This window comes from Talpa europaea, assembly GCF_964194135.1.
Source record: "Talpa europaea genome assembly, chromosome: 1".
Taxonomy (NCBI): domain Eukaryota; kingdom Metazoa; phylum Chordata; class Mammalia; order Eulipotyphla; family Talpidae; genus Talpa; species Talpa europaea.
Window position 1 is genome coordinate 10,750,961 of NC_140073.1, and position 10,563 is coordinate 10,761,523.

General features: G+C 36.6%; 2 protein-coding genes and 1 pseudogene across 3 annotated transcripts; all 3 read left to right on the forward strand.

The window, feature by feature from the left end:
- Positions 1 to 584: 584 nt before the first annotated feature.
- On the forward strand, positions 585 to 1,546 carry LOC311171400 (olfactory receptor 5W2-like; the record flags this gene model as incomplete). The annotated part of the gene is made up of 1 exon (XM_084234219.1): positions 585 to 1,546. The coding sequence occupies one exon, from the start codon at positions 585 to 587 to the stop codon at positions 1,512 to 1,514; it is 930 nt and encodes a 309-aa protein (XP_084090345.1). The 3' UTR covers positions 1,515 to 1,546.
- A 2,314-nt stretch (positions 1,547 to 3,860) lies between these two features.
- Positions 3,861 to 4,601, forward strand: LOC311169534 (olfactory receptor 5W2-like; annotated as a pseudogene). The gene has a single exon. The product of its transcript is annotated as an olfactory receptor 5W2-like (transcript).
- A 4,165-nt stretch (positions 4,602 to 8,766) lies between these two features.
- LOC311171924 (olfactory receptor 5W2-like) lies at positions 8,767 to 9,841 on the forward strand. The gene has a single exon (XM_084234961.1). It carries the CDS (start codon positions 8,770 to 8,772, stop codon positions 9,697 to 9,699), a length of 930 nt encoding a protein of 309 aa, XP_084091087.1. The 5' UTR covers positions 8,767 to 8,769; the 3' UTR covers positions 9,700 to 9,841.
- Positions 9,842 to 10,563: the final 722 nt, after the last annotated feature.

Below are 10,563 nucleotides of genomic sequence, written 5' to 3' on the forward strand. Positions count from 1 at the left end.
TTTTTGTCTCAATAAATAATAAGGAAATATATTAGGAAAAAATCAGTAATGTAAAATTTTTCATTATTATTAGACAATGGTAAGCTTCTTGTCTCTATAACTAATTCATAGCTTTTAATTCAAGCAGTTTTTGATGAATATAGCATTTAACATTTTTGGTCCAGGTGAATATTTCCAAGCATAGAAATGTTTTGTCCTATACCTTAAATTGGTCTTTCTATCATTATTGTTTCTTTTATGTTATTTAAAGCATAGAATGAAATCAATTCTTTATGAGCACATCCATAGATAAAGAAGTTAAAAAGAAAATTATTTTAAACCATATGTACAAAGGCATAGATCATCAATTACATGTACATAGAGAGAGAATTTTCAACTGTCTGCCCCAGGTTCGCACACTGCTATCAGTTGATAACAACGCTTCTTTCCAGAATGACTACATGACTGGTAAATTTTCACATTATGCAAAGACAATTACAAGAAATCTCATCTTGCCTTACAGATATCTGTGGATGTCAAGAAGAGTTAAGCATGTACCTGTCATTTTCTTGATTATTATTTCAAAGATTTAGAGAGTAAGAAGAATGGAGAGAGAAAACTGCTCCTTGAATGGATTTGTTCTCTTGGGATTCACTAACAATCCTGAGAAAAACATGACCCTATTCATCACCTTGCTAGTCATTTATCTCATTAATGTTCTGGCAAATCTTGGCTTGATCTTTCTAATTAGAATGGATTCACAGCTGCACACGCCCATGTACTTTTTCCTTAGCCAGCTCTCTTTCTATGACCTCTGCTATTCCACAGCTGTTGGACCAAAGACACTTGTGAACCTTGTTTCCACGAACAAGTCAATTCCATTCTTTGGTTGTGCTCTGCAATTCTTTGTTTTCTGTTTCTTTATAGATTCAGAGTGTGTTCTGCTGGCAGTCATGGCCTTTGATCGGTACCAGGCCATCAGCAACCCCTTGCTCTACACAGTCAACATGTCCAGCAAAGTGTGCTCCCTGCTCCTGGCTGTGGTTTATGCAGTGGCTTTGGGAGACGCTCTGACACACACGACCTTAACCTTCCGCTTATGTTTCTGTGGGTCAAATGAGGTTAACCACTTCTTCTGTGATGTCCCTCCTCTCCTATTGCTGTCTTGTTCAGATACACAGGTCAATGAGTTAGCAATATTCACCGTTTTTGGCATCATTGAACTGAGTACGATTTCAGGAGTTCTTGTCTCTTATTGCTATATTTTCCTATCGGTCTTGAAAATCCGCTCTGCTGAGGGCAGGTTCAAAGCTTTCTCTACCTGCACCTCCCACCTGACGGCCGTGGCCATCTTCCAGGGCACCATGCTCTTCATGTACTTCAGGCCGAGTTCTGCCTACTCCCTGGACCAGGACAAAATGGCCTCGTTGTTTTATACCCTTGTGATCCCCATGCTGAACCCCCTGATTTACAGTCTACGGAATAAGGACGTGAAAGATGCCCTGGTAAAACTGAAAACCAAAACATGGTTTTAAAGATTTATGTTATGCATATATACCTATAGGCACATACATGTGTTTGTTGCTCTGTTCATAAGATTATATGATATACAAGAATGGCAATAATGTTCCAAAATACTTAAATACACAACTATTTGTCCTAAAATGCAGTTCTGTGAATATTCCCCACGACTGTCATTCTTCATTTTGGTCTTCAATTTATTGATGCATGCTTTGTTTTTAGAATGTTTTTCTCATCCTTCTAACAGTACCATATTTACATTTGTTTAGTGTCTCATTTGAACATTATTCCAAGTACACTAAGATTTATTTTGTGTTCACCAAGCGATTCTTGTACATTTACTAGTTTTGAATTGAATCTAGCACTCTTTCATTGAATGTATCCTTTAATATAAGGGGATACCCAATTAACTGAGCACTAAAAAAAATCATAAGAACTAAAATCTTTCATGTAGTAAAACACGGGGTAGTCAAAGACCTAGAATGATGCTGAAATCTTGTATGCAAATGAATGTCTTCTCTCGTTGGAAATATCTTATTTCAGATATTAAATAATGCAACTCAGGGAAAGGAAAGGATGTTGGGCAATGATCTGATAGTCACATAGGTCTGTGAGTAGACAGTTGTATTTTTTTTCAGAGTTAAGTTTGACATGGTTAAGTTACAAAGATCAATGGAAAGTGCCTTAATAAATAACATCACTGTGTTTCAATTATAAAGTCCCCCATAATTTCTTTCAAGAGGCTTTCCTTCCTTTCTTTCCTATTCAAGTGAGGTTGAATGATTCTTTTTAGAGTTAACAACAACTCTCTTCTTTAGTCACTGTTGTTGTAATATCAACTAGTATATTGAATTATTGCCTATAGTATGAAATTGTGGACAATCTTGCTGAAGAACTAAGCGTTTCATTATCGTTATCTAAGTACCTGCACAGTCTGTGAGGGCACTAATAGCAAAATATCTGCTTTTTAATTGTTAAGAAAGTTTATAAAATGGTTATAGGTACTAAATAATGGATCTATAAAAACTCACGCATTTATTATATGAGAAAGATAATTCATCTGTGTATGTTCTTAGTATTTGTGTATTTATTTCCTCTCTGTTCTAGTTTCTAATGGTTAAACTCTGAATCATCCTGTTGAGATAATATGGACATAGTCACATATTTAAGGGCCATGTAAGTCTCAAAGTTACTCAGTTATCTATTATAAATATGGAAACTAAAAATCCTGAATGTGTTATATTTTATAATAGCGATTTTTAAAAGCCTTTAAGTGAAAACATATTTTTAAATTTATTTTTATATTCCCCATACAATTGCACCTCCCTTATTTTGACCCCAATCCCTCCTCTTCCTGCCCCCTACCCCCTTGTGTGTCTCTGGTTTATAGTTGTTTGCTGATTTTGATTTTTCCTTTTTTTTTTTAAAGATTTATTTATTTATTTATTCATGCACTGGGTACAGTCAGAAGCGCAGGAGGGTGAGAGGATTCACCAGAGACAGAGCGGGGAACATGGACACAGAACAGGCAGAAATACACTGCTGAGGGGAGCAGCAGGCGCGGCAGGATGAAATGAGGGGCTTGACAACTTGACGCTAGTGTTTGCTTCTTTATTTTTCCTTTTCCTTCTCTTTTACTTTTCCCTGTCTTTCTTACTTCCCTGGCCTTCTCTCTGCTCCTCTCGCAGCAGTTTCTTCTCTCATGGTTCTCCTCTTAAATCTCTTTTCTTCTCTTCTCTCTCCCGCATTCTCCTCTTATATCCTGGTAGCTCCTCCCCCCATGCCTCCCAGTCTCACGTGATTTACAGGAAAACGCAGGGGTTTCTCCGAAGGCGAAACAGTAAATCCAAACCTAACTCATCAAGCACATGCGCAACACGGCGCATGCTCCAGGCGGCTCCGGACAGCAGGAGAGGTCTGTGCATCTTGTGGGACCCTCGCTGCGGATCGAACCAGCGCTGCAGAGGCTGCAGGCAGCTTCGCAGCCCAGCATTCAACTGCTGCGCCACCAGGGGAGGCCCTGATTTTTTCTTTATTATAGTTATTCTTTTTCCTGGTCCCTTATTTAGGTTTCTAGATTCCTTTTATGAGTGAGACCATCTGGTATTTTTCTTTTTCTTTCTGGCTTATTTCACTGAGCATTATCCCTTCCGGCTCCATCCATGTTGCTGCAAATTGCATGAGTTTATCTTTTTTGATTGCTGAGTAATATTCCATTATGTATATGTATCACATCATCTTAGAATGGAATTACATTCCAAGAAGTTTCTCTGGGTTTCAAAGAAACATCCTGCTGATCAAGGTGGACCCCAGACTCTACACATCCATGTATTATTTCCTGAGCAATCTGTCTTTCTGTGATGTTTTTCTGTGATGTCTGCTACTCCTCCTCTGTCTCTCCAAAAATGCTGGCTGATTTCTTATATGGGCAAAACAAGATCCCATATAATTTATGTGCTGTGCAAATATTTTTGGGTAGCCTTTGCAGATGTGGAGTGCTTCATGCCGGCTGCATAGCTTATGACTGGTATATTGCCATTTGCAACTCACTCCTGTACACAGTTGCCATGTCCAAAATATTCTGCACCCAGTTAGTGGCTATCACTTACATGGTGGGCTTGGAGGATTCTGCAGTCTATACCACTTTAATTTTTTGATTAACATTCTGTACTTCCAATATCGTCAATCACTTATTCTATGACATCCCACCCCTGCTGGCCCTCTCCACCTCAGATACATCCTTTCATGAGATGCTGTTGTTCACTGTTGATAGCTTTATTCTGGGGTGCAGCATCATCACCGCCCTCCTCTCCTACAACTACTTCATTGTTACTGTCATGAGAATGAGCTCAGTGGAGGGAAGACACAAAGCCTTCTCTACGTGTGCCTCACATTTGATGGCTATGTCTGTATTTCATGGCATGCTGCTGTACTTGCACTTTTGACCCAGCTCGAGTTATTCCATGGACACGGACAAAATAACCTCTGTTTCCTACACAGTTGTCATCCCTTTGTTAAGCCCACTCATCTACAGCTTAAGGAATAAGGATGTGAAGGGTACCCTGAAAAAAGCAATCAGAATTAAACTACATCTCTGGTAAACCTGGTTATTTTGCCCCAAGTACTTACTTAAATATTCTTTGTGCTAAGATTTATTTACTTTAGTATATCTTCCTTCATTCTCACCAGCACAACATTCTAGATATTTTCCATACTTATGTCTACATTGAGTCTGGGGAACCCTCATTTTGATCTTAATCTTCTTTCAACATAAATAAGAATGTTAGTCGATTTGCTTTGGTAATGCAGATAGAATTTTTTTTTTTCATCCCCTTCTCTTTCATGTTTGTGTACTAACAAGGTATGGTGGGCAAGTATCTCTTACTCCCTTGTCAAAACTGCTTTGCCACCTTAGGATTCCAAAATTATTTTTAAAATTATGTATTTAATAAACTTGCTCATATAGCGGTGTAGTGCTTAAATTGGTTTGTTTATATACTTCTTATGTATTAGTATCACCTTGTAAATGGTCCAGTACCCTCTTAGAAATATATAGTAGTAGATAAAGGAGTAATTAAGAAGTCTTCTGTCTGAACATAATGGTTGATAAACTCAGGGCTAGTTACAGAGTTCAGCTCTACAATGCCAGAACATTTATTGGATAAAAGAATGCATGCATCCTGCAAAATTAATCCCTTTATTTATGTTATTTTATTCTAGTATTTTCATCTTAGATGAAATTCATCTAGGCTTCTTGTTTCTGGCCCAGGCTGAATAAAGGTCAAAGATGGGGATCATCTGATGTTGAGAACTTCTCGGATCTATTATTCCTTACTTTCTGCCCAGTTATATCAGGGGGAACCTTTGTTCATCATTCTGTGAGTTACTGTCCTTGCCCTCACTCTGGAAAACAAATATGGCACTATTGATAAGGGTACTGAAATGTATAAATGGGTACTGAGGGTAAAGACCTGGACCTTCTCCAAAGATCACTGGAAAAGAGGACTTCATTTCCTTTAAATCTGCCTGTTAAATTTTTTTTAAATAACGTAAAAATGCCCAATTGATAGATTTTAACTTGTAAAGGAAGCATTATTAACAAGTCTATACTCAATAGAATAAAACATGGTACAAGGTAGTATTTATATTAGCATCCATTTGTAATGACTTATTTCAGCTCTGTGTATCTGAGAAACACTAAAACCTTATTCAAATCACATTCTTATTTATATTTTTAAAATATTTATTTATTTATTTTATACAAGCGCTGGGTACAGTCAGAAGCGCGGCAGGGTAAAAGAATTCACCAGAGCCAGAGAGGGGAACAGAACAGGCAGACCGATGAAACTGCTGAGGGGAGCAGCAGGCGTGGCAGGAGAGGTATGTTGCGCCATATGGGACCCTCGGGCGGCCGGGGATTGAACTGGCACTGCAGAGGCTGCGGGCAGTTTTGCAGCCCAGTGCTCAACCTCTGCCCCACCTGGGGAGGCCCAAATCACATTTTTATAGTGGTCATGACTGAGTTGCTGTATGTTAGGTAACCATAAAATACATTTAGATAATGGAATTAATTTAATGTCATATTCTTTCCTCATTTTAAGCAATTATAATCCAGTTATGAAAAACATAATTTCATGTTCTCAAGGATATTTGTTTTATTTAGTTTTCAAGAAATGAATATGGAGGTACTCTAGTTTCTGTTTGAATTCTATTTTCATTTTAAGAAAATGTTAATGGTGACAGTTTAAGTGAGAGATCTGACTTCAAATCAGCAATGTATTGCCATATACTGGTAGATGGTGACCATTTAACCTAGGTATAATTATCTTATTAAAGCTCGATTTCTTCATCTCCTTAATGTCAGGGTAACATATTCAGTATAAGAAAATATAAAGGCTAACATATACTATCCTACATGCATATGAATTATATTTTGAAAAATGAAGATACATTATTAAAGATTAGTTAGTAATATTCATTAATATGGCCATGAAGGGAAAGAAATATGGGAAGAAACAAAATGAACAATGGAAAGGATCTGGGAAGGGTTAAGTAGAGTTCTATTTGAATTTCATTAGATAATTAGCAGTTTTCTTTATAACACATATTAGTTAGATGGCATATTGAAACATTAGAGCTCAGTCTTTGTTAAAGTTGTTGCTGTGCTCACTGGGGAATACCTGAATCAGAGGCGTAATTAATGACAAGTTTGCATCATAGCAAAGCCCAAGGCCAGTAGCTTCCGAGATTTAAATCCCAAATGCCACCTGATAAAATAAAAGTCATATGCCTATTGTTCATCTATCTAAGACCTCCTCATCTCAGGTAAGTTCTGAGGTCTTCAACTTTAATAAGTAAAGGGGAAGAAAGTTACCTTTTCAGAACAAAAATTGAGAGAATAGTAAATGAATCTGAAATTTAATGATCATATGTTATTTTTTATTCTCTAGAACTGAAAGTATCTGGCTAAAATTAGTATCCACAAAGTAACATTTTAGTTATTTGATTTTAATATACACTAACTGGAAGGTCTTTATTTATTCCTTCAACCAGGAGGCAAGTTTATACATGAACTTAAGTAATTGAGGCACTACATGACAACCAGATGTGGAAATAAACTTAGGTGAACCAGATGTCATATTTTCTTGTCTAAAAGACTATATCCACCCACATTCCAATTTTATTATTTCAGTATAGAAATACACTCATAAAAACAAATGAAACTTACACAAAAATACATACAAATATAAGAAAGAGAGACCTATTTATCTCAGGAACATTCATTGTCCCAAATATCATTTCCAATTTTAAGATAAAATTCCATCAAAAATGCAATGAAATAAAATTTTTTTCTGGAATTTTTATTTTTTTAATTTAAAATTTATTTTTATATTCCCCATACAATTACAACCCCCTTATTTTGACCCCAAGCCCTCCTTTCCCCACCCCCCATGGCCCCATAGAGTGTCTCTGGTTCACAGTTGTTTGTTGATTTTGATATTTTCTTTCTTATAGTTATTCATTTTCCTGGTCTCTTATTTAAGTTTTCTAGGTTCCTGTTATGAGTGAGACCATCCGGTATTTTTGTTTTTCTTTCTGGCTTATTTTGCTGAGCATGATCCCTTCCAGCGCCATCCATGTTGCTGCAAATTGCATGTGTTTATCTTTTTTGAATGCTGTGTAATATTCCATGGTGTATATGTACCACATCTTCTTGATCCAGTCATCTATTTTTGGGTATTTGGTTTGTTTCCAAAGCTTAGCTATTGTAAATAGTGCTGCTATAAACATAGGGGTGCAGGTGCTCTTTGGAATTGATGTTTCTGTGTCCTTTGGATAAATACCTATGAGTGGAATTGCTGGATCATATGGAAGCTCTATGTTTAGTAGGTCCAGAAATCTCCACACAGCTTTCCATAGTGGTTGGACCAGTTTGCACTCCCACCAGCAGTGCAGGAGAGTTCCTTTTTCTCCACAACCTCGCCAACATTTGTTGTTGCTAGTTTTTTTAATATGTGCCATTCTCACTGGTGTAAGATGGTATCTCAATAAAAATTTAAAGACTGTTGTTTCCACTGCTTTTTAGGATTTTCCTATGGTAAAGGAATCCTCCTTAGATATGAGAATACAGTTGCAATAAGTAATGAATATTGTGGCAATGATAAATTCAAGACAAAAAGTTAATAATGTTTGTTTTGTGTCCTAACAAATACTAAGTACAGTAAAGAGCATGTAACATAGTTTTATTCCTTAGTATTGAGTATTATTCTCATTGTTTCTAAAACTAATACAAAAATATTTTTTTAAATAATCATGTTTGCAGAATATAGCAATTTTAAACTTATTTTCTGTCCACATGAATTATATCAAGCATATAAAATGTTTAGCTTCTTATTCTAGCAGTCAACAATATTGTTTCTTTCATATTATTCAGATTGTTCCAGGTGATAAGAAAGGTAAGGAAAATTAGAGGTGCAGAAAATCACATATCTCATGAATGACATCTAGATTTAAATAAAAGTTTCTCAACTTACCTAACTTATCAAACAAATACAAGATATTTGTTATTTTCAAGTTGCTTGCATTATGTTCTTAAAGTGGTGTTACTGGTTTATTTAAAGACAGTTAAATGAAAATGCAAAAGAAAATCTAAAAAGGGAATTGTTTTTAAGTCTTAAAGATTTTTTTTAAGAATGACAACAAAAGTTGATCATGTATCTTTCCTTTTCTCTATTATTTTCTCAAAAGTGTAGACAAGAACAAAGAAGAATGGAGAGAGGAAATTGCTCTGTCACACACTTCAATTTCTTGGGAATTACTAATAATCCTGATAACAAGGTGATCCTATTTGCCTTATTTCTAATCACTTATCTCATTAATCTTCTAGCAAATATGGGAATGATCTTTCTAATTAGAATGGACTCTCAGCTGCACACGCCCATGTACTTTTTCCTCAGCCACCTTGCTTTCTGTGACCTGGGTTATTCGACAGCTGTTGGACCCAAGATGCTGATGGACATCTTTGCCAAGAACAAGTCAATCTCCTTGGTTGGCTGTGGTCTGCAATTCTTTTTTTTCTGTATCTTTATAGATTCCGAGTGTATTCTGCTGGCAGTCATGGCCTTTGATCGGTACCAGGCCATCAGCAACCCCTTGCTCTACACAGTCAACATGTCCAGCAGGGTGTGCTCCCGGCTCCTGGCTGTGGTTTACACGGTGGCCTTGGGAGACGCTCTGACACACACGACCTTAACCTTCCGTTTATGTTTCTGTGGGTCAAATGAGGTTAACCACTTCTTCTGTGATTTACCCCCGCTTTACATCATCTCCTGCTCTAGTATAGAGGTCAATGAGTTGGCGTTATTCACCGTTTTTGGCTTCATTGAACTGAGTACGATTTCAGGAGTTCTTGTCTCTTATTGTTATATTTTTCTATCGGTCTTGAAAATCCGCTCTGCTGAGGGCAGGTTCAAAGCTTTCTCCACCTGCACCTCCCACCTGACGGCCGTGGCCATCTTCCAGGGCACCATGCTCTTCATGTACTTCCGGCCGAGTTCTGCCTACTCCCTGGACCAGGACAAAATGGCCTCTTTGTTTTACACCCTTGTGATCCCCATGCTGAACCCCCTGATTTACAGTCTACGGAACAAGGACGTGAAAGATGCCCTGGTAAAACTGAAAACTAAAACGTGGTTTTAAAAGTTTATTTTATGTGCACACACATGTTGTGGTTGTTTCTGTAAAATTATATGGCAGATTGTAAGAGAAACAAAGTTGTCTGAAATACTGTAATTTTATGATGTAAGCATTTGTTTTAAAGTCCAATACAATAATGGTGCATTTGTCAAAGATGTAATGTGTATTATATGTGCAGAAATTGTATATGGTACTTCCTATTTGTTGAAATCTTAGTTTTCTAATTTGGACAAATATTTATTTTTCTTTTTTTGCATTCAAACATTTATTCATTACACAAAACTTATTGTTCACTAAATGAGTTTTGTGTTTTATGTGCTTTTTATTCATTGATGTATAAAGTACTTTTGTACTAATGAATCCTATAATCCAGATGAAGTAGTTAACATTACAGACCAAGAAATTCCTTCATAGTAAGCCATAGAATAACTGTGAAGTAATAACCAGGGACATTATATCCAAAATAGAAGAAAAAGCCTAAGTCTAGTATAAAAGAAATATTTTGTTGGAAGGAGATATTGACACTCGGATCTGAAAAGATGCAAGTTTAGAGAGGAACTGATCTAAAAAGTTGCAAGTTTGGAGAGAAAATGCTAGTAGGCAGAGAATATGATAACTAAAGAGGCTTAAGGCACAGAAATCCACACCTTGAGGAAGTAGAAACTAAAGATTTTCACTGAATAGATGGTCCTTGAGGGCATTAGAGTTAAAACAAATAAGTCAAGGAGAAAGATAGACACTGTTTATTTTAGATATGTGTGGAATCTAAAAATGTGGAACTCAGAGAAGCAGAGGGCTGAAATGGAAGTGGGTGATATTGGTCAAAGATTGCAGTCATTATGCTATATGATGACCAAGCTCTGGGAT

Bases quoted from the DNA above. Each gene is read 5' to 3' on its own strand.
- LOC311171924 (XM_084234961.1), top strand. From the start codon at position 8,770: ATGGAGAGAGGAAATTGCTCTGTCACACACTTCAATTTCTTGGGAATT.